The sequence below is a fragment of the Colobus angolensis genome, unplaced genomic scaffold (genome assembly GCF_000951035.1).
Source record: "Colobus angolensis palliatus isolate OR3802 unplaced genomic scaffold, Cang.pa_1.0 Scaffold294, whole genome shotgun sequence".
NCBI classification, from domain to species: Eukaryota; Metazoa; Chordata; class Mammalia; order Primates; family Cercopithecidae; genus Colobus; species Colobus angolensis.
The window spans coordinates 2267062-2291064 of record NW_012116199.1 but is presented as its reverse complement, the minus strand read 5'-3'; the positions used below and the strand labels follow the sequence as shown (position 1 = coordinate 2291064).

General features: G+C 39.1%; 1 protein-coding gene across 2 annotated transcripts in view; it reads left to right on the top strand.

Annotated features, from left to right (window-relative positions):
* The window catches only part of TJP1 (tight junction protein 1), a 274337-nt gene that overhangs the window by 182878 nt on the left and 67456 nt on the right, over positions 1-24003 (top strand). For both annotated transcript variants that reach the window (XM_011949255.1, XM_011949256.1), the window contains 6 exons: positions 8749-8873; positions 9947-10049; positions 17620-17896; positions 21748-21851; positions 22416-22584; positions 22900-23047. In XM_011949255.1, coding sequence (XP_011804645.1) covers positions 8749-8873; positions 9947-10049; positions 17620-17896; positions 21748-21851; positions 22416-22584; positions 22900-23047 — 926 coding nt within the window. The remainder of the gene's footprint in view (positions 1-8748; positions 8874-9946; positions 10050-17619; positions 17897-21747; positions 21852-22415; positions 22585-22899; positions 23048-24003) is intronic.

Genomic DNA, 24003 nt, shown 5'->3' with positions numbered 1-24003 from the left:
CCGCCACCTCGCCCGGCTCGTTTCTTGTATTTTTTAGTAGAGATGGGGTTTCACTGTGTTAGCCAGGATGGTCTGGATCTCCTGACCTCGTGATCCGCCCGTCTCGGCCTCCCAAAGTGCTGGGATTACAGGCTTGAGCCACCGCGCCCGGCCGGGCATCCTTTTCTTGTGCTGGTTTTCAAGGAGAATGCTTCCAGTTTTTGCCCATTCAGTGTGATGTTGGCTGTAGGTTTGTCGTACACAGCTCTTACTATTTTGAGGTGTGTTCATTCAATTTCAATGCCTAGTTTATTGAGAGTTCTTAACATGAAAGGATGTTGAAGTTTATTGAAAGCCATTTCTGCATCTGTTAAGATAATCATGTGTTTTTTGTCTTTAGTTCTGTTTATGTAGCAAATCACATTTAATGATTTGCATATGTTGAACCAACCTTGCATCCCAGGGATAAGGCCTACTTGATGGTGGTGGATTAGCTTTTTGATATGCTGCTGGATTCAGCTTGCTAGTATTTTGTTGAGAATTTTTGCATCAATGTGTATCAAAGATATTTGCCTGAAGTTTTATTTTTTGTGTCTTTGCCAGGTTTTGGTATCAGGATGATGCTGGCCTCATAGAATGAGTTGGGGTGTTGTTCGTCCTCTTCAGTTTTTTGGAATAGTTTCAGTAGGAATTCTTCCAGCTCTTGTTTGTACATGTAGAGGAGCTATTAATTCATTTGGTTCTGGGCTTTTTTTAGTTGGTAGGCTATTTACTACTGATTCAATTTTGGCACTTGTTACTGGTATGTTTAGGGATTCCATTTCTTCCTGGTTCAGTCTTGGGAGGGTGGGTTTGTCCAGGAATTTATCAGTTTCTTCTCGATTTTCTAGTTGGTGTGCATGGAGGTGTTCATAGTATTCTCTGATGGTTACTTGTATTCCTGTGGGGTCAGTGGTATTATCCCCTTTGTCCTAATTGTGTTTATTTGGATCTTCTGTCTTCTTTGTCTAGCTAATAGTTTATCTTACTGATTTTTTTCGAAAATTCAATTCTTGGATTCGTTGGTCTTTTGAATGGTGTTTTGTGCCTGGCTCCTTCAGTTCAGCTCTTTTTTGTTATTTCTTGTCTTCTGCTAGCTCTGGAGTTGGTTTGCTCTCGTTTCTGTAGTTCTTTTTGTTGTGATGTTAGGTTGTTAATGTATGTAATGTTGTTAATGTCGTATGTATTACTGATTTAATCTTAGAACGTTAGGTTGATTTCTTTTTTCTTTTTCTCAAGGTATTTTTTGGTCTGATATTCCTATCTAAAATGACTTTTTAAAATTTCAGATTTGGTCTCAAATTCTTCCACTTCATTTCTACAATTTTTCTAATTCTTTCATGTCTTGTATCTTCTTGTGCTAATAACAGTTGTAATCCTCCCCGTCTTTTAAGCCTTCTTTCAGGCATACTTTTATTGTCTGCAGAGATGTTATTCTGCTCCTCAGTATGCATTATATAGTAACTACGTAGAGCGGGGGTCGCCATCCCCCAGGCCACAGACATGTACCGATCTTTGGCCTGTTAGGAACTGAGCCACACAGCAGGAGGTGAGCAGCGGGCACGTGAACAAAGCTTCACCTGTATTTGCAGCCACGCCCCATTGCTCGCATTGCTGCCTGAGCTCTGCCTCCTGTCAGATCAGTGGTGGCATTACATTCTCATAGGAGTGTGAACCCTGTTGTGAACCATTCATGCAAGGGATCTAGGTTGTACACTCCTTATAAGAATCTAATGCCGGATGATCTGTCACTGTCTCCCATCACCCCCAGATGGTACCATCTAGATGCAGGAAAACTAGCTCTGGGCTCCCACTGATTCTACAATATAGTGAGTTTTGTGATCATTTCATCATATATTACAATGTAATCATAATGGAAATAAAGTACACAATAAATGTAATGAGCTTGGATCGTCCCGAAACCATCCCCTCCACCTGCCGGTCTGTGGAACAATTGTGTTCAAAGAAACCAATCCCTGGTGCCAAAGAGGTTAAGGACTGCTGGTATAGAGGGTTTGATTCTAATTTTCTTTTTCTCATTTTTGCCTGTAATTTGTGGTGGATGGGTGTGTGTGTGTGTGTTTCTGTTTTTTTGTTTGTTTGTTTGTTTTTGCGGAAGGCGGAGGTGGGTGGGAAGGATTTTGTTTGTTTGTTTTAGAATATGGCTTGGTTCACATGCTAAGGAAGTCTCCATAGCCAGTTGTCTGTCCCCTCCTTGTTGCATTTTGCACTTGAAGGGTGTACATTGACCCCCTAGTTTTGTTGTAAATGTTGCACTTGGATTCTTGGTTTCTTATGTAGTCAACCTGCCTGTTTTTATTCAGTAAGATTCATTTATGCCTACTCTCATTGCTGCTAATTTTTCCAGAATTCTGTTTTTAGTGCTGTAATTAGTGCTAGTTTTTTTTGTTGTTTTTTTTTTAAGAGTGTATAAAGGGAAATAAAATTAAAGTTAACTTGAATAATCAGTCAGATACTTGTTGAGGCTCGCTGACTTGGTGAACCACTCTGTGTCAGGCTTCTGCAGGGTTGCATTGAACTGAAAGATGCATATGGATATATTGAACTAGCCAGCCATTCACTGCAATGACTTGTCTTGGCAAAGAGAAAAGATTTTCCTCGCAAGACTGCCAAATGAGGAGATGGGAGAACAAGTCTCAAACCCTCCTCCAAAGATGGGATTTTAAGGATGTTTTTGGAATAGAGTACCTGGGTTCTCCAAGGTGTGGGTAAGAGAGATTGGGAGTAAGGAAAAGTGAGTGAGTTAGGATCTGCATACATGCAGTCAAGTTATACAGCTCTTCATAGAATGCATGTTTGAAAAATGGCAGTACCACCATGATCAGAGGAAGGAGGTTTTGGCCCTGGGACATCAGTCACCTCTCTGGCATTCATGCAGGCCCAGTTGAAGGGTCGGTGGTCTTAATCAGCTTGAAGTGGACAAGAGCTGCCCACTGGTTCCTGGAAGTAACTTTAAGCAACAGTTACTGTAGTGATCCACATTGGGAAGTTATCTATAAGGAAGTTCGTGGGAGTTTTTGCTATGTGACTTGCTAGTGGGGGTTTTAAAATAGATCTACTAGAGGTAAGCGATGAAAAAGCAAGGCAGGTTAAGTTTGGCAGGCTTAATCAGGTTAGCCTTCAATTTTAAATATGTGAGTTCCTCCCAAATAGGGCTTTGATGACCCAGGCTACTTGTAGTGCTGTGTGTTAAGTAGCACAAGTGTGTATGTGTGCCCCAGCAGGTTACAGGATGGACCACTTCTGTGAAAGCCAACGGTGTTTTTATGAATGAGATGACATGGAACCTGGGTTTTGAAAGATGAGCTGAAACTTGCAGGATTGATAAGGTAATAAGGAAATCCTAGGCAGAGAGGAGATGTTAAACCATAGTTTGATACTGCATGATCTGCTTAAGCAGGAATCAGTATTTAAGTAGGTTTAGAGCAAAGACTGGGGTGCTGGGAAGCAACTTTGGAGTTGTATTCAAAGGCATTGCATGCTAAGTAATTTGAACTTACGGGCAAGGATCTATTGGATTAGGTCTTTGTTAGAGGGACAGCACTGCCAACACTTGTAATGCAGTGGTGAGAAATCTGTTGAAAGGGCCAGATAAGACAATTATGAAGGTATGTGAAGGTAGAAGGAAGGGAACGTGGAAAAGAGTTGAACCCTTTGAAATTTTTGATGAACTGATCTTACATTCAGAAAACATTGAAAGCTGCAGCTCTCGTTCCTGGCTGCTCATTAGAATCACCTGGGGGCTATTTTTTTTTTTTTTAAGTCCACCAACTCCTCTTCTCCATTTTTATTTAATTGGTATAGATTGAGGATTGTGCATCAGCAAGCAGTTTTGAAATTGTTTCCAAGTGATTCTTACCTGCAGCCCGGGTAAGAAGTGGCAGGCTTCCTGCATAGTCATTAAGTGAACGGTGGTAAGCGCTGACGGAGCAGGATTACCTGCCCTGCCAGGTACTCGAACTACATTTACTTGCTCACAAGTGATTTTGTAAAATGTATGCTCGCATCCCTGCCTTGCTTATTGGAAGTTCCTAATGTTTTTGGTATTTCTTTAATCTTTTTATGTTTTTAACTTTTAAATAAAAGAAGAAAATAAAAGAACTACCAAACAAGATGTAAGTTCATACTGTAAAATTACATAGAGTAATTTTTCAAATTACTAAATTACAAAGATTAGTCCCCGCCTCTTTGAAGGAGAAAAAAAGGGAAAGCATAATCCTTTAGTAAGGCTGGGGTGTTTAGGTTTTTTCCAGCATTTTGCAGTTACAAACAGTCTGCAATGAATAACCTTGTGCGTTTGTTATCTTTGTATTGTGAGAGAGGTATGTGTATCTTTAGGGTACTTTCTAGAAGCTAGTTTGCTCTGTCAGAAGATAGTACGTTTGTAGTTTTGTTAGGTTATTGCCAAATTCCTCTCCTGAAAGTTGTAGCAATTTGTGCCCATCAGTAGTAAACAGCCTGTTTCCCTATAGCCTCCCTTTTCTGAAAGATGTCATGCTTTAATGTTTCTGTTCTTGGTGTTCTTTGGTTGTAACTTGCATTTATCTGTGGGTTTTAACATCTCATATGTCTTTTGTAAATTGTTTGTTTCATTGTTTTATTTTCTTTTGTGTTTTCTTCCTTCATGTTTAAGTAGTTCTTGATGTCAACATTTTCGAAGTATGGTCTATGGACTCCTGAAGGTCCCTGAAAACTTCTTAGGTTCAAGGGCAAAACTCTTTTTATACCTTATGAAGGTATTTCTTATCTTCTTTACTGTGTTATTATTTGAGTGAAGGTTTAGAAACAATGGTGGTTAAAACTGTGTCAAGGCAGTGGCACCAAACCTTGTAATAGTCGTTGTCACACACTCATAGATTAAAAGAACAATTTCAGTTTTATTTAAGAATGACTTGAAACAATAAGAACTATGTCTTGTTACTTTCCAACCCTTGAGTACACACGTTTTCAGTAGTCTAGGTATGCAAATGGGAAGTGTGCCTAAAGTAGTTCTGCCTTGCACTAAAGTACTTGTGTGATTATTTGAATTGCAGCTGTGTATTGAGTGGGGGATGGAAGGCCAACATCACTTTTACTTGAAGGAACAGTTGTTTACTTGAAGGAATGTATGGTTATCCAAACTTGAATATTTGACAAACGTATTTCTCCAAAATGAATACCTTGCTTCAAGGAGAACAATTCTTGATGGTATTTGTTGCTAACAATGAAAACTGATTTTTAAAACAAAAATTGAAATTTGAAAAATTTTTATCTGCCACCATAAGCTCAATAGCTTTTCAGTACTTAAAGACTCTTTTGATAAGCTTGATAGTGATATTAACACGTGATTTAAAAATTACACCATGTGGTGAAATGTGGCATCGTTTGGAAGATTTGCCTAACTCAGGGAACCAGTATTTTCCAAAAGACTAAGGCATGCTATAATAAAATTTTGCATGGATGAAATACTCATTCAGAGTGTAAAATAGGCCAATAGATATTCATGCAATAATACAGACAGTTGATTGATACGGTTTCAAACTGTACATTGTTACTCTCCTTTAGAAAACGTATTAAGTTTTTGGCATAAAATCAAGCATGAATTTTCATAATTACCTAAAAAGGCTACTAAAATAACTCTTCTTTTTCAATGACTGTACATGTGTATGAAAAGCTGGATTTTCTGTGTGTACTTGAACAAAAAGCAACATACTGCGGGGTTTGTTGCAGTGCATTTTCACACACTTTGTTTTCTCTTCAGCGGTGAAACTCAAATTTTGTCAAAGCCTTTTTCAGGATCTTGGAGATAATCATATAATTGTTTTCTTTAGATTTATTAATAGGATGTATTATGCCAGTGGATTTCCTAATACACTAATCTTGCATTCCTGGAATTAAGCCCTTTATCATGGAGTATTTATGTAGTGTTGGCCGTTGTTTGCTTATTTTTATTTTGTATTTTGCACTGATACGAATAAATTATGTTGAGCTGTAATATTGGGGGGTTGGTCATTATCATGGGCAGTCATCAGGTTTCAGTGTCAGTATTATACTTGCTTCATAAAAAGAATTTAGAAGTTTTCCTTGATATCAGTGTTCTGAAACAATATATTGTATTGAAGCTGTCTGGATATTGCATGTTTTGGCACAGTTCCCCTGGGAAATCATTTGTGCATGGTGCCTTTTTGTGGGATAATTCCCTCATAAGTTTTGCTGCTTTTTTCTCCAGAAATTGGAGCCATTTAAGCTTTTTATTTATAATAGGGTCAATTTTGGCAATCTGTATTTCCTTAAGGAATTATGTTTCATTTAGGTTTTCAAATTTCTTTGAATTTGTTCAGTAGTCTCTTAACGTTTCCTGATGCCATACTAATAGTCATTTGTCTCTAATCATTTATTTTCGAAGTTTTAGTCCTGCTTTTAATTTGAGATTTGGATATTGTCTTTGAATTATGAAGAGTGTATGGTTTTGTGTATAGTAGTCCCCTCTGAGCCATGGGGCACATGTTCCCCCAGTGGATGCCCAAATTCACAGGTAGTATCAAACCCAATTTTGCTGTTAATTGGAGCACATTTCTGTTCCTGTCTTCCACTCACAAGTTTAATGCCTTTTCCGTTTTAAATAAACACTTAGACCATGCACTGTGGCTGAACCCTTGCAGTTTTAGGTGTGATAGCAAAACTAGCACAAATTTCGTTTTCCTTCCCAACTTCACTAATAGAAGATTCCTTCTCCTTGTAGATCTTAGTAACCTCAGCATATGATTTTTTTTTTTTTTCCTGTATTAAGTGGAGGACTTTCACCTTCTCTCTTGAAGGAAACACTTTACAACTTTTCTTTGGCATATCTGAATTGCCGGCATCACTACTACTGCACTTTGGGGTCATGATTAAGTAAACTAAGGGTGACCTGAACACAAGCATTGTGTTACCTCTCCACAGTTGATCTCATAACTGTGACAGCTACTGAGTGACTAATGGACGGGGAGCCCCTGTGTCATGGAGACACTGGCCAAAGGGATGATTCACGTCTTAGATGGGACAGAGCAGGATGGCAAAAGATTTCATCACACTGCTCGTAACGGTGTGCAGTGTCAATCTTACCAGTTGCTTACTTCTGAAGTTTTCCATTTAAAATTTTCAGACTGCAGTTGACCTGAGGTAACTGAAAGCAAAGAGGATAAGGAAGAACCACTGTAGTTGGTCTATTTTTGTTGTATTAAATTTTGGGAAGATATATAGAGAAACAGATTCAGATGGTTGCCATTGTCTTTAGTTACTCAGAATTCTCCCTGTTTGTTATTATTTTCTTTTTTCATATTAACTTCTTTTTGTATTCGCTTTATTGCCATGTAATTCACATACCATACAATTAAAGTATGCAATTCATTGTTTTTTAGCATGTTCCGAGTTGTGTAACCATCGCCAGAGTCCATTTTAAAACATTTTCATTACTGAGGGGCAGGGGGTGAAACTCCCATTGACCTATCACCCCCCCAATCCCTGTAACCCTAGACAACCACCAATCAAGTTTTTGTCTTTATAGATTTGCCTTTCTGAGCATTTTATATAAATGAAATAATAAAATCTATTAACCTTTGTGACTGGTTTCTTCACCTTAGCATGACATTTTCAAGGTTCATTCATGTTACACTATGTATGAGTACTTTCCTTTTTACACACGATGTTTCCTTTTGTGGATGTATACCATGTGTTATCCATTCATCAGTTGATGGACACTTGGAATAGTTGGTATTCATTCTTCAGAAGAGTTTTTTTTCTTTTGCTACTTCTGTAGGCTTTGGGATGGGAGGAAAGGTGATGTATGCACTATTTGTGGTTAACATAGTCTCCTTTTTTGCGGACTGGAAAGCTGAGGGAGGAAGTTGTTACCTTTGTCCTCAGGCAGTTTGAATTGTACCGTTTTATACAAAAACATGTATTTCTGGTTGAATGATTCTGTAGTCTTAAGAAAATGTATGATGTCTCGTTAGACTCCTCTAAGTACTTCATATCCTTTCTGGGGAATAAGTGATTTCTTTGAGATTAGGTGATTTTTTAACAACCTGAAAATATATTGAATTTTTTATATACTGGCCTGTCCTGAGTCATTGTGGTAAAGATTCTTGGCTCTTTCAGAAGTGTGTAGCTTATTGTAATTCAGTTTTTAAAAAAGGTAATTTTACAATATTTGTTCAATATGGCTAATGTACACCTTCTATTGTTTAATGTGCACAAGACGTTATATTCTACAGAGATTTTTAGAAGTTTGCAGAAGTTGTTGAAATAACTAATACTCGATTTTCAAAGCAATTGATATTTTATGTAAAATGGCAAATGTTATATATGCTAGATAAGTCTGTCATCTTCTAAATCAGTTGCCAGGATGAATGATGATCACACTGGGCACTGCCAATCCCCTCAGGACCTCTTCTGATAATCAAAAATGAAGTGAGGATTTCGGTATTAATACATTTTAAATGTCTTTTGGTTTTTAAAGAACATGTATATAGTTGGCGATTTTTAATATTCTGTTATGTCCAGTAGTTATTAGAGCATACATTCTTGTACAAGGATAATTCTAATAGGTAACCACGCAGGTGAGTGTTTATGAATCACAAATATATTAAGATTGTAATTTTTGTATTTCGACTTCTCTGGATTGTAGAGTATGATATAACAATTATTTTTATCCTTAATAGCAATATTTTACTATAATTTTTACTTTAGGCTCCTGGATTTGGATTTGGAATTGCAATATCTGGTGGACGAGATAATCCTCATTTTCAGAGTGGGGAAACGTCAATAGTGATTTCAGATGTGCTGAAAGGAGGACCAGCTGAAGGACAGCTACAGTAAGAGTGCTGCTTATCGTGGGCACCTGTGCGACGAGCAGTGTTCCTGTCCTCAGGCACTGGCCTGTCTTACACTGTCTTAGTGTTTTGCCATGTTCATACACCACCTGTGCCATGGTTCATATGTTTTTTCCTTAAATTAACATATGTTTACTTAAGAGGGAAACTGGCCAGGTGTGGTGGCTCACTCCTTGTAATCCTAGCACTTTGGGAGGCTGAGGCAGGGGGGTCACTTGAGATTGGGAGTTCGAGACCAGCCTGGGCAATGTAGTGAGATCCCCATCTCTACAAAAGAAGTTTAAAAATCAACTGGGCATGGTGGCATGTGCTTACAGTCCCAGCTACTTGGGAGGCTGAGGCAGGAGAATCCCTTGAACTTAGGAGTCTGAGGCTGCAGTGAGCCATGATTGCACCGCTATACTCCAGCCCAGGTGACAGAGCAAGACCCTGTCTCCAAAGAAAATAAAGGAAGCTTTATCCCTATTAAAATTGGAAAGCTAGTATCACTCACTTTTAATAGAATGTGTAACCGTAAAAATAGTGAAAAAAAATGTATAACTCCATTTTGGGTAGAATCTAGCCTTCAGAAGCCTCTCTTCCCAAGTCTTGCACCCTTTTTGTTCCATATGAAGATTAGTAAGCTAAAGAAAAACACAAAATATACTAGCAAAATAATGGCACTACAATTAGAAGTATTAAAAGAAAATTAAAAAATGAAAAACTTAAAAGGTAAAAGGAAATAGGTTTTCCAGCTGTATGACTCAGTATCATTTAATGCCCTGTAACTGTACTACCAAGAATCATTTCATGGATGTGATATCTGTTCAGTCTTCTGGGGAAATACTTTGTTAATGACTTAAAAAAATTAAGGACGTGTGGTTAATTACTTGTTAAAAATTCTGTGGAGAAATATGAAAGTAAATCAGTTGACATTATTTTATTGATCTGAAGAGAAATTGATTAATTGACTCATAATTAGAATACATTTTAGAAGTACCTATCTTGAAAATGCCATCATAAACTTACCAGAATGTTTATCTCTAACATATTATTTTGTGCCCTTTTCCCCTTAGGGAAAATGACCGAGTGGCAATGGTTAACGGAGTTTCAATGGATAATGTTGAACATGCTTTTGCTGTTCAGCAACTAAGGAAAAGTGGGAAAAATGCAAAAATTGTAAGTATCTTTTATCTTTAATTCAGTAAAGGTACCCCTTTACATTTCTGGTATTTGAATTTATTCTTCCCATTTAAGAAAAGGAAAACAAACAATAGTTCCAACGTTAGTTGTTTACAGTTAAGAGTGTTTCTTTTAACAGTAGTGTGGTTTGTCACTGGTATGTGTATTTTCTCAGTTTAGATACCAGGAATTTTTCAATTGAAAAAGGAAAGGGGACAGTTGAATAGTTAGCTCTTTTAGGCTTAATGTTTCCTCCTGTTTTCCTCCTCTACAGTCATGTGCTGCATGACAATGTTTTGGTCCTCAACAGCCGCATATTTGACCGTGGTTCCATAAGATTATAGTACTGTATTTACCTTTACCGTGTTTAGATACACGCATAGTTACCATTGTGTTACAGTCGCCTACAGTATTCAGTACAGTAACATGCTGTACAGGCTTGTAACCGAGAAGCAATAGGCTATGCCATGTAGCCTAGATGTGTAGTAGGCTATACCATCTGGGTTTGGGAAGATACATTCTGTGATGTTTGCATAAAGACAGAATTGCCTAACAATTCACTTCTCATAGTATATCCCTAATGTTAAGTGACGCATGACGGTACTGAAGTTAGATTGGATCTTGGCATGTGTCAGTTTGAAATAGATGGCCCTATTTTCTGGTACAAGATGAAATTACCTGGCAAGTTTTGCATTGTTCCTTGAACACATGTATGTCAGCAGCTACTTTCCTTATTACTCTGATAGTTTGAGGAGAGGGAAAGTCTAAGATTGTTTTTTGTAGAGTTGTTCAGGGTGCATTTAATGTTATTGTTTTACTGTATAGCTAGTCTTTATTTCATGTTTCTCTGAGAAGTCTACTTTTTATTAAGGGAAAAGAAATTTAGTTAACTCTTGATAACTGGCCTCAAATCACAGTTAAAACTTGGTAAATGTAGCACAGTAGATTTAATGTAAAAGTTTTATTTATTTTATTTTTTTGAGACAGTCTCACTCTGTCACCCAGGCTGGAGTACAGTGGCGTGATCTCGGCTCACTGCAACCTGCACCTCCTAGGTTCAAGCACTTTTTGTGCCTCAGCCTCCCAAGTAGCTAGGAACACAGATGGGTGCCACCATGCCCGCCTGGCTAGTTTTTGTATTTTTAGTAGAGATAGGGTTTTGCCATGTTGGCCAGGCTGATCTTGAACTCTGACTTCAAGTGATCCACCTGCCCTGGCCTTCCAAAGTGCTGGGATTACAGGCATCAGCCACCACGCCCATCCAAAAGTCTTACTTAAAATGATACACTTTTAGGGACACAGGAGCCACTTCACCCACTTTGCTCCTCTGCTGTTTTTATCCCATCCTGCCTCTGAAAGGACTAATGAAGGTAGCCTTGAAGCCTCAGCTCGGGTATACAAAGCTGAAGAGGCTGGGTGGCTGGGTGCTATGCCCTGCTTTGTCCGTTGAGAACCTTTCTATCTCCCAGCAGATGCTCAGAACCACAGCAGACCTGATGGAAAGGATAAGGGTGGGTAAAGGGAGGTCTGCTTTTGAGTTTTGATGTCTGGGAGTGGTGGTAAAAGCTGAAAAGGGTATTTATTCCCTGAGACTGCACCCAGCAGTTGCTCGGCCCTCCTGCCCTGTAGGCTGCCTTGCTGTGTGGCTTGTTTCACACCAGCATCATTGCTGGTGAGATGAGAGTTCTCTCATATCGCAGTAGGACCACTATTTGGTTATGGTGTTGTTCCAGAGAACAAACATCTTTTATTTTGTATGTTTTCACAATCTCATTGTAGTCCGTAGTTTTACAGCTGTGATGTTACTTTAAAATTGCAGTTAATTAACAGACTGCCTAGTGGATGATAAAGTTTTTAAACAGTTTTTATAACAAGAGGTTGCACTGTTTACAGAAGCAAATTGCTATTTTTTTGGTTTGTTTGTTTTAAATCAGCAAATTACTAATAGTTTTGTTGGGTTTGATCAGTTGAGTGAGCTTCAGTGTCTTGCTTTAGCTGCTGATCCTGAGCACCATCCTTATTCTGCATAGTGTTCTTCAGGTGGCTTGCTGCACATTCCAAGGCCAGCACTTCGGGAAACTTGTTTTTTATCCCTTGTATCAGGTGTGGTGAGTTTCATCCATACTTTCAACTTTTTAAGCCCTCCATTCCTCTGTAATCTTGAGCTGTTTTGTTTTTCCATGCAAAATATTTGGCACACATACACTACATTGATAATACATCCAAGAACGTTGTATTGCTCTACTCCAGACTTTTCCACATAGAGGTGATATTATAAGCAGGTCTGAAATCAATAATGTCTTTGAAATAGCACATTTTTGGCCCAGCATGTAAGGAGAAGGATTTAGGGGCTGTTCAAAGCTCTGTCAGTTGGAAAGGTGTTTTTTACTGTGTGGTGAAAGGCTATAGGGGCTTTGGGCAGAAAGGTGTTTTAACCAGCAAAAAGCAGTTGTTGATTTCTGCATTTTGACAGCTTCAGTCATGTCATTAATTCAAAGCTTTCATTGCCGTATGACTCTTAGAATAAACTGCCTGTGTCTGAGAGTGTGGCCTTTCATTATAAGATGCCTTTTTTTAACCTCATCCCTGGACATAACCAGAGTGTCAGAAACACTCAGGTCATGATATATGTGATGTTTATTTTCCCCAGTTCTGAACTCTACCAGATCATCTTCCCTGCTCTCCGTTCTACTGATCTCTGTCTTCTCTCCTATGCTCCTCCATTTTCTCTCCTCAGACTATCAGAGTAATAAGGACAATAGCTGCTGACATACATGTGTTCAAGGGGCGACGCAAAACTTGCCCAGTAAACTCATCTTATACCAGAAAATAGGACCCTATATTTCAAACTGACACATGACAAGATCCAATCTAACTTCAGTACAGTCATGCGTCACTTAACATTGGGGATATATTATATATCCCCAATAGCCTGTATAATTTTACTAAAATCCTGAACATAGTAAAAAAGCGTTATAAAGTGGATGAAGAGGCAAAAACACCTTCCTAGCCAAAACCTCTGTGACCATTTCAGAACAGTTCTGTGTTGCTTCATGACAGGGATAGGTCTTGAGAAATGCCTCATTACATGATTTCATCCTTGTGTGACCATCAGAGTGTACTTACACAAACCTGGAAGGCATAGCCTCCGACACACCTAGGCCATATGGTATAGTATTGCTCTCCGGCTGTAAATCCCATACAACATGTTGCTGTACTGAGTACTGTGGGCAGCTGTAAAACAATGGTAAGTATATGTCTGTCTAAACATGGGAAAAGTACACTAAAAATATATAACGGATGAAAAACATTCTATGCCTGTTTAGTGTACTTACTGTGAATGGAGCTTGCAGGACTGAAAGTTGCTCTGAGTGAGTCAGCGAGTGAGTGGTGAGTGAATGTGAAGGCCTAGGACATTACTGTACACTACTGTAGACTTTGTAAACACTGTACATTTAGGCTGCACTAAATTTATTTTTAATGTTTTAATATTTTTAATGTACTTAATATTTTATAACTTTATAAAATTTATTTAAAAGTCTTCTTTCTTCAATAAAAAACCTTAGCTTACTGAAACTTTTTTAACCTATATCTTTTTAACTTTTTGACTCTCGCAATAACACTTAAAACACAAACACATCGTACAGCGGTACAAAAATGCTTTTTTATTTAAAATTTTCGTCTTTTTGTTTGTGTTTTTTTAAGACACAGTTTCACTCTGTCACCCAGGCTAGAGTGCAATGGCGTGATCTTGGCTCACTGCAGCCTCCACCTCCCTGGTTCAAGTGATTCTCGTGCTTCAGCCTTGGGATTACAGGCACCCACTACCATGCCCATATTTTGTATTTTTAGTAGAGACAGGGTTTTGTCATGTTGGCCAGGCTGGTATTGAACCCCTGGCCTCAAGTGATCTGCCTGCCTCGGCCTCCCAAAGTTCTGGGATTACAGGCGTGAGCCACCGCACCTGGCCTAAAATTTTTTAGTTTTCACTTTTTAAACTTTTAGTAAAATCTAAGACACAAGCACACACATTAGCCTAGGGCTACCCAGGATCGGGGTCATCAGTGTCACTGTCTTCTACCTCCACAGATTGTCCTAGTGGGAAGTCTTCAGGGGCAGTAACATGCATGGAGCCATCATCTCCTGTGACAACAATGCTTTCTTGTGGAACACCTCCTGAAGGACCTGCCTGAGGCTGTTTTCCCAGTTAACATTTAAAAAAAAATAAGTAGAGGGAGTACACTCTGGAATAATGATAAAAAGTGTAGCATAGTAAATACATAAACCAGTAACATAGTCATTATCAAGTATTATATTCTGTACATATTATATCTGCTGCACTTTTATTCCACTGGCAGCATAGTAGGTTTGTTTACACCAGCATCAGGACAAACAGCACTGCAGTGCACCCACGACATTATGACCCTGTGGCGTCACTAGGTGATAGATTTTCCGCTCCATTGTAGTATTATGGGGCCTCTGCAGATGTGTTGTCCGTTGTTTCACATGGTGCATGACTGTGTATGTATCCACATGGCCATGCAGCATTTCACTCTGCATATATATTTATCGAACTCACTCATTCACAGGCATTTCAGTGTCCAGTCCACGAGTTTTTTAAAATTCGGCTGTGAAAATCATATTGCTACCTACTTGCTTAGTTAATTTTTAGAATAATTTTCTAAGAGTGGCTTTTCAGAGTCAAAGGGCCTGAATGACTTTTGATGTATGTATTGCCAGTTTTTTGTCCTTCTTCAGAAAATCAATAGGCTATCGAGAGTTCAGTTTTCAACACGTCTTAAATCTTTGCCTGATAAAAAAGTATCTGAAATGAAACATTTAAAATCACAAGTGGATTTGATCCTCTCATGGTGTGTTTACTACCCATTTGTTTTTTCATTTACCTGTTCATGTCCCTTGCATTTATATGGTGGTGATGGTCATACTAGGGTGTTTTGTATAGTCAGATTATTAACCTTTTGTCGTACATACCTCATATGTTGTTATCTTCTTTGCTTTTGTGACTGTTTGTAAGTTGTTTGTGTTTGTTGTTTTGTATCATTTTGTTACAACATTGAAATGTTTTCATTTTTATTTTGTCATGTCTGTCAGACTTTCACTTTATTGGTTCTGCCTTGGTGTCATGCTTCAAAAGCCTTTTAATTGCAAAAGCCTCTCTCTTGTATTTTATTCTAGTACTTACATGGCATCATTTTGTTTTATTTTACATTTGAGACTTCAGTTAAGCTAAACTGTTTTGAAGTACGCATTTTTTTCCTAAAAATTTTGATTCCAAATTTTTCATAGTGTTAAAATCAAGCATAGTCGTCACACCTACTAATTATTATTCATGTTTGTAACTGTTAACTCCTAAGTAGAGAATCACAGTAGGACTGGATACCTTTCAATAAGTAAAGCACCTACTAGTTGCAAGCGTTACATTACATGTACAGTTAAATGCATGGGAAGGAGCTTCTCAAAGAACTCGAATCTTAGTGGGCTGGATGGGTGTACATACTGATAACCATATAATACATGTCATCTCAGGTTAATAGGTCAGGTACAGTAGAATCCCAAAGAGGTGGCACTCTTACAGGAATGATAGGGAAAGCCTTGAGTGCTCATCTGCTCAACTTTGTTTTTGTTTATTACTAGGGAGGAACTGAAGATTAAAATACCAATACCAGGTATTGCTTCCAATATAATATGTTGGAAATTAAGTAGACGTGAGATGTAAAAGCAGACAGCTAGCATTAGGAATGCTTTACAGAAGATATTAACTGATAAGGACTTCAGCTGTGGTTTGCTCCAAGATGAGAAGGGCAGCCTTTCTCTTTCAGTTCATAACAGGGCATTGGCTGTCCTCCTTTTCACATGCTGGCCTCTGCTGCTTCTCATGCTTGAGCTTCAGCATTGTTTCCTCAGAATGGCCCTCTGCTTAGGCCCTCGTCCTGATTCTGAACCAGCACCTGATAATAATAATAATAATAATAGTAGTAGTAGTAGTAATAGGAAGCAGCAGTATTAAGTGTAGAGTAGCCCTTTGAAGAAGTTTAGCCACATAGAGAATAGATAAGATGATAACATGCAGGTGAATAGCAAGACAGAGAAATAGAAGATTAATTGGGGGAGCTTAGTACGTAGAGGACAGATTTTAGGTAAATAAAGCGATTGAAGTTTCAGGTAAACTGGAGTATGGTAATTGATGAAGAAAAAATCTTAGAGATGAGTCGGGATGAGAATGAGAGCTCAAATACAAGAGTTTCATTCATCCAGGAAGAAGATCGCCGTAGTCTTTGAGGCCAGAAGGAAGGAGGACCAAATAAATGAGATACTGAAAAAATTTAGGAGGGCAGGGGGAGTAAAATGGCACTGATAGCCTTAAAGCAGGCTGAGTGGCTGGGATCTCAAAGAATGGTTGTAGAATACCTACATTAGCAAATTCCATAGAGAGGCAGCAAGATGTAGATGAAAGGATTGCTGAAGAGCAAGACTTCTGTAAAATGAATTTACAGAGGGCCTAATCAGCAAAGTGTGGAAGTGAAGGTACTAATAGGACTGGAGTTTGTCATGGCAGATGATTGAGGGGTCAAGAGAAAGTCATTTAAATACAGCAGCAGGATGTCTCATGCCAACTTGGGGGAAACGTGAGTGAAACCAGGACGGAACTGATGAACTGAAAATAAGAGAGGATGAAGGAATTGGAAACAAGATAGTGAAAAGTTTCAGTAGCTCACGGTGTCCAACATAGAAGACAAGGAGTGATACACAGGAAGATCCTGCGGAGCTACAGTGAGGTCAAGTGTATACTATTGTAGGAAGGCAAAGTGTAGTCCACAGATTACAGGGCCACTCAGTCAGCAGGTGTGATACATGTAGATCTTCACCTTGCAGAGAATGAAGGAAATAAGTGGACAGGCAATACAGAGCCAGTTACCAGAGTCATTGAGAGAAGAATGCCAGAGGGAAGAATTTGCACCTAGACCAGAAGTACACATTGGAGAGATCCGGAGACTGAAAGCAGTTTGTGTTGGTGAAGTACAGCTGAGTTAATTAGCTCCAACATATCATTGAATGTTAGTGTGGCTGTAGAATAAATTCATCTCTTAGAAGTCTGGGGCAATGGTGGGCTTTGATATTGATGCAGTCTAAAATGTTTAAGGAAGCAAGTTGGACTTGGAAGTTTGCTGTGGTTTTGGTAGCACCTAGAGTATATTTGATGGCATTAGAGTACAGTGCTGTCCTTTTTATTTAAACCACCAACAGTTGTTAGTTTCCCTGTAAGCTTGTGATTATTACACCAGGAAGACCTTTCTGTGTGAAGTAAATAAAGATATTTTTAGGCCCACTCTTTCTTATTTGTGCTTAACTAGATCTGTTCATCGGGAGAGCAGAAAACACAGCCTTTATGGAAATGTATTCTTTAGCAATTTGTTGTAGTTGTTTGTGTATTGTTTCTTGCTGGTTCATAATACGGGATGAGAAGTGTAATGTTCCTTTCTCTTTGGAACTGAACATACATATATGAAAATCAGTCAGCTTATTTTTTAATCTTTTTAACTTGCAGACAATTAGAAGGAAGAAGAAAGTTCAAATACCAGTAAGTCGTCCTGATCCTGAACCAGTATCTGATAATGAAGAAGATAGTTACGATGAGGAAATACATGATCCAAGAAGTGGCCGGAGTGGTGTGGTTAACAGAAGGAGTGAGAAGATTTGGCCGAGGGATAGAAGTGCAAGTAGAGAGAGGAGCTTGTCTCCGCGGTCAGACAGGCGGTCAGTGGCTTCCAGCCAGCCCGCTAAACCCACCAAAGTCACACTGGTGAAATCCCGGAAGAATGAAGGTAGTTTCTGCCAACTCTTGCTGTCATTTTCACATGAAACTTTAAAACTAATTTTAGTGAGAAGTACAGTTGCTATCTCTTCATGTCTTTGCGTTGTTGTCTTTGTGTTTGTGTTCTGTCACTGTAAGTCAGGTCCTGTTATGGCAGGCTTCAGGGACTGTTCATTTTCTCTGTTGGAACAGATAGCACTTTAAGTGAATGGTCCAGGGGTTGGCTTTCAGATTTGTCCTGATGAGAATAACCAAGTACAAATTATGCTAACAAGAAATGTCACACCATCACCAAATGGAAATTCAGTGTTTTTCTTAACTGTTAGTAATGTAATCATGGAGAGAAATCTTGGGGGAGGGTGGGGGTAGGGGTTGTGGTGGTGATGTTGTTGTTGTTGTTGTTGTTACAACAAGGTCTGGCTCTGTCACCCAGGCTGGAGTGCAGTGCCACAATCTCAGCTCCCTGCTACCTCTGCCTCCCGGGCTCAAGCAATCCTCCCACTTCAGCTTCCCTAGTAGCTGGAACTACAAGTACATGCCACCATGTCCAGCTAATGTTTTCATTTTGGGTAGATGCAGGGTTTTGCCATGTTGCCCAAGCTGGTCAGCTCAAGCAATTCACCTACCTCGGCCTCCCACAGTGCTGGAATTCAGGCGGGAAGCCATTGTGCCCTGCTGTGACTTCTTCCCCCTCACTCCAGACTGTTTTTTTAAATGGAGGAATTTAAGGAAAGGAACCCCTTGTAGGACATTTCTCTATAATGCAGTATTTCTTTGAAGTTTTTGAAACTGAAACCCAGCTGCCTTCCCTCATACCTCATTAAATTTGATAAAAAATGGATCTGACTGTGGCTTCCTCCTCCTGTGGGCATGCATGACTGATCATTTTGATATATAGGGGTGTTACAGTTGGAATATTATCAAGGCTTACTTTGATCTGCTTTACCACTTGGCATATCTCCTAGGTGGTACTCCGTACCCCCACTCTAGAGCAGACTTCTCAGTGAAGTCTCAGTGAAGTTGTCAACATTTGCTGTTTCTACTTCATTTCACCACTTACCCCTCAACCCTCTCTGGTCTGGTATCTTTTCCGCTCTGCCCCCAAAAATGTTCACACTAAATCTAGTGGAAGTTTTTCAGTCTCTAGCTTGCTTGCCTTACAGTATCATTTCACATGGTTAACCACTCCTTATTTTAAAAAATAATGTCTTCTTTTGGTAATACTGCATCTCTCTCTTTTTTTCCCCCCCACCTTTCTGTATCTTTTGCAGGCTCATTCTTCTCACCCTGCCCTTTATAATGTTCTGTCAGTTTCTCTCCTAGAATCTTTTTTTCCACTTAAGGTAATTTTTTTTTTCTTTTCCTCAGGTTGAATAACAATTTAGGCAATCTCATCTGCTCCCCTGCTTCCAGTCACTGCTGATGGCAGAACCTCTTTCTCCAGCCCAAATCTGTACACTCTTGTGTTCCAGCTGTTAGGCATATTCACTTAGATGTTCCTGTAGGTCCCTGAAACACAGCACATCTCAAATGAAACACATCTCTCTCTTAAAATGTTTCTTTGTATTTCTCATAAAGTATTCAATTGAACGTATTCCTGTTGATCCAGTTTCTCAGGCCATTCCCAGATGACATGGTAGTTACCCTTGACATCTCTTTTTTTCCCATGCATGATGAATGTCGTCACTCCTAAATACCACTCTTACCCATCCCACTCTTTCTCCACTGTCTCCACCCTTTTTCAGGCCACTGTCATCTCTTACATAGACTTGTTTGGTCTCGTAGGTTGTCTCTTGGATCCCTTTAAGTTGATTCTGCAGATTTCTTCATAGATCCTCTGTGACACTTCTGTCTTACTCTTTTTCCCCTTTCTTCATTAATTCTCAGTCTCTGCTACACTAGACTTATGACTTCATTAGGTCCACCAGGTTTTTTTCTTCGTAACTTGAGTGCATTTGTTTTGAACTGTTCAGCCATCACTCACCCCATGCATCCCCTCCCACACAAACATACCCTTCAGGTTTAGGTCTTTCTTAGGTAAAGTTTTAACTTTAGTATTTCTTCCTCAGGGAGGCCTTCTCCTTCCCCCAGTAGGTGCAGAATCCTTGTGTTTCTGCTCTCTGAACTCATCGCATTTGGAATTGCCATGCTGACATCCTTTTTTTCACTGACTCCTGCCAGAGTGCAGGAACTATCTCATTTGCTGCTTTCTCCCTAATGCCTGGTACCTAGTTGATATATACCCTAAGAAATATTTAGAATGAACGAACAAACTAATATACAAGGAATATTTTGGGATCATCTGTGTAATGGTCATTTATATGTGTTTAATCTTAAAGAAGAGTCTTTTAACCAATACCGTATCCTTCTGTGATGTAATGACCATATGGATGACCGCCTCATTCCTTGCCCAGATCTCCTAAAAGGCTGTTTTCTTTACCCTGATTCTATTTCTGGTTGTGAGTACTCTTTGTATATTTGTCTTAATTTAAACTGTAACTCTGATGTAAATTTTTTTTTTTTTTTTTTTTTTTGAGACAGAGTCTCACTCTGTCTCTCAGGCTTAGAGTGCAGTGGCACAATCTCAGTTCACTGCACCCTCTGTCCTCCCAGGTTTAAGCAATTCTCCTCCCTCAGCCTCCCAAGTAGCTGGGATTACAGGTGTGCACCACCATGCCTGGCTAATTTTTTGTATTTTTAATAAAGACAGGGTTTCACCATGCTAGCCAGGCTGGTCTCGAACTCCTGACCTTGTGATCTGCCTACCTTGGCCTCCCAAAGTGCTGGGATTATAGGCATGAGTCACCACGCTCAGCCTACTGTTATGTAATTTTTAGACACTTCAGTAGTAAGTTTGTTAATTTATCCCATGTTAAAACAATTTTCTGTTTTCCATCTTGGTTTTTGGTTTGTTTTTAATGCAGTAAGACTCTCCTCACAGAACCAGGGGCAGTCCTTTTACTACTGACATTATACTGATGGTTGTAGTCATTGTTCTTATTTTTCTTAAAATATATTTTTCTGCAGCTGTTGCAGGAACCTGGGCAGTTCTCTGGACTCTGCTAGTAATTTCCTCAACGTCCAGCATTCCTTACCCACAGACAGAATCAGTGTCCTCACTCTTGGATACTTGGTTGGTGGTTTAAAGGAAAGGACTGGCATAATAACTCCTGCCCACATCTGCCTAGCTGGTTGTAAGCCTTTGCACTCATACTTAGGACGTGCTAGTACACTGAGTATGTCTGTCCAGTGTCATGGGGTGTATAGGATCAGAAATATTTTTGGTCTAGGAGCTGGGAAAAATAGAAATAGTATATGCATGATAATAGTCTTCAATAAAATGGTCAATCTTTTCAAAGTTTTTCAAACCTCAAGCAGTTTACTCTTTAGAATTATCTTTCTAGCCAGGCATAGTGTGACACATGTCTGTTAGTCCCAGGTACTCTGGAGCCTGAGGCAGGAGGGTTGTTTGACCCCAGGAATTCGAGTCCAGCCTGGGCAACATAGTGAGACCCTGTCTCTTAAAGAAAATGGTATTCCTTAAGCATTCTGAAGAGCTAGTGTATCAATGCTTGGTCAAAAAGAAATGGTGTCCTCTTGGGGATTTTCTCCTTTTCAGTAACATGGGAACACGGTCTATCAGTCCTTTGTTTGAACCATACACTTTCCCTTTGCTTTCACGGAGACATTGCAGACTTGCTAATTAAAGGGAATGTCTTATTTGCAGGGTGGCCAAGAAAAATGTCTTGTTATTGATTGTACTTGAAAACTCTATGCAGTGACTATTAGTTTAGTTGTATACTTGTGAAATCTGTTTAACTGTCTTAGGATGTTACACTAAAAATACTTAAATTATTTCAGAATATGGTCTTCGATTGGCAAGCCATATATTTGTTAAGGAAATTTCACAAGATAGTTTGGCAGCAAGAGATGGCAATATTCAAGAAGGTGATGTTGTATTGAAGGTATAGTCATATTCTTCCTTTTTAATGAACTGAAATAGAAAACAAGTTCTAGAGTTACTGTGTGGTCTGTGCTGTTGTTTGAAGCAATTTTGCCAAAGAGAATTAAAAAATCAATGTTTGGGGGAGAGGGATGTAAATTCCCTTTATGCATTATTATATGTCGACATTGATACTTTAGGTATCACAGGGTCATCCTGAGATAATTATTCACCAGCCGGTACTACTTCGTAGATAAGATATGTCTGTTCTTACACATTAAAAAATTCTGATAATTGCTTCCAGATATTATTGAAATGCTTATTTGTTTGTTTATAAGTAATAGAAAGTGACAGCCTTTTGAGGAGGAGTTAGGGGATACTACTTTGGGTTTTTCTGACAGCAGCAGTACAGTAAAGATTTTATCATCTCAGGAAGGTGGAATACTTTGATAATTTGGAAAAGTATAAAGAGAATATTTTAGGTCTTACAGCAAGGAGTGGTTTGGATATTTCTGTTTATAACAAACCAAGTTAACATTTATATTTTATCATTTACTTGAAACCTGTAATTTATTTTCTGTTGCAGATAAATGGTACTGTGACAGAAAATATGTCATTGACAGATGCAAAGACATTGATAGAAAGGTCTAAAGGCAAATTAAAAATGGTAGTTCAAAGAGATGAACGGGCTACGCTGTTGAATGTCCCTGATCTGTCTGACAGCATCCACTCTGCTAATGCCTCTGAGAGAGACGGTGAGTGTGACTCTGTTTGAAGGCCCCCTCTAAGTGACCTATTTTCTTAAAAACACCAGGGAGACTGGACATCTTTGAAAGAAATGATAATTTTTTACCAGCCAAACATCTTCAAAATCTAAAAGTTTTATATGTATTTTTTCCTGTAGACAACTCGCCACTATTGATTTGATCGCTGGCTGATGAAATTAATGCATAAATTTTCCATTTTATATATAATTTTCCTTACTAGCCTATCTTCGTTATTACTGGAGTACTTTATACTTAACTGTAATTATTTTTGTGGGAAAATAAGTAGCACTCTTTTATTAACAGACATTTCAGAAATTCAGTCACTGGCCTCAGATCATTCTGGTCGATCACACGATCGGCCTCCCCGCCGCAGCCGGTCACGATCTCCTGACCAGCGGTCAGAGCCTTCTGATCATTCCAGACACTCTCCACAGCAGCCAAGCAATGGCAGGTAAGACACCCTATTTTTAAAAAAATACAGGGGTTTTGTTTGCTTGATACCAGTATCTAAAATTGCTTACAAATAAAAGATGGATTTCTTTTGATTATTCAAGATTAGATCTGTTTTTCTCAATTTAGACATTTTTAAAATCTAAAATAACTGCAAACTTTTCCTTAAAGGGTCAGAGAGTAAACATATTTCAGTCGTGCAGGCCATACAGTTCTTGTCACTGCTCAACTGCAAAAGCAGCCATAGACAGCATGTAATGAATAGACAGACTGTGTTCCCATAAAACCGTATTTACAAAAACGGTTGATCCACAGCTGCAGTTTGCCGTACTATTGCATTAGAAGATGCTGGCAAGCTTCAGGAATCTACTACTTGGGAAAGTTAACTATTGAAGTCCTTTAATAAACACCTTAACCTGGACTATTTTCTCTTTTAAAAATACACTAGTGTTGGCTGGGTGTGGTGGCTCACACCTGTAATCCCAGCACTTTGGGAGGCCGAGGCAGGCAGATCACTTGAGGCCAGGAGATCGAGACCAGCCTGATCGACATGGTGAAACTCTGTCTCTACTAAAAATGCAAAAATTAGCCAGGCATGTTTGCACATGCTTGTAATCCCAGCTACTTGCGAGGCTGAGACGTGAGAATTGCTTGAAACTGGGAAGCGGTGGTTGCAGTGAGCTTGCACCACTGCACTCCAGCCTCAGTGACAGAGGGGAACTCTTTCTCAAAAACAAAACAAAACACTAGTATTTTTGCCAGAGGTTCTGGTATAGTGGTAGTATGTGACGTACCTGAGTTTATCTTTCTTTAGAGTCACATGTACATTGAGAATCTGAAGGAAATTATGATCCTTCTCTCCAGACAATTTGCATGTGCCATATACACGCAGCAACTGCATACAATTTCTGGAGACTCCCAAGGCCCTATAGGCCACCAACTGACCCATGGTTAACC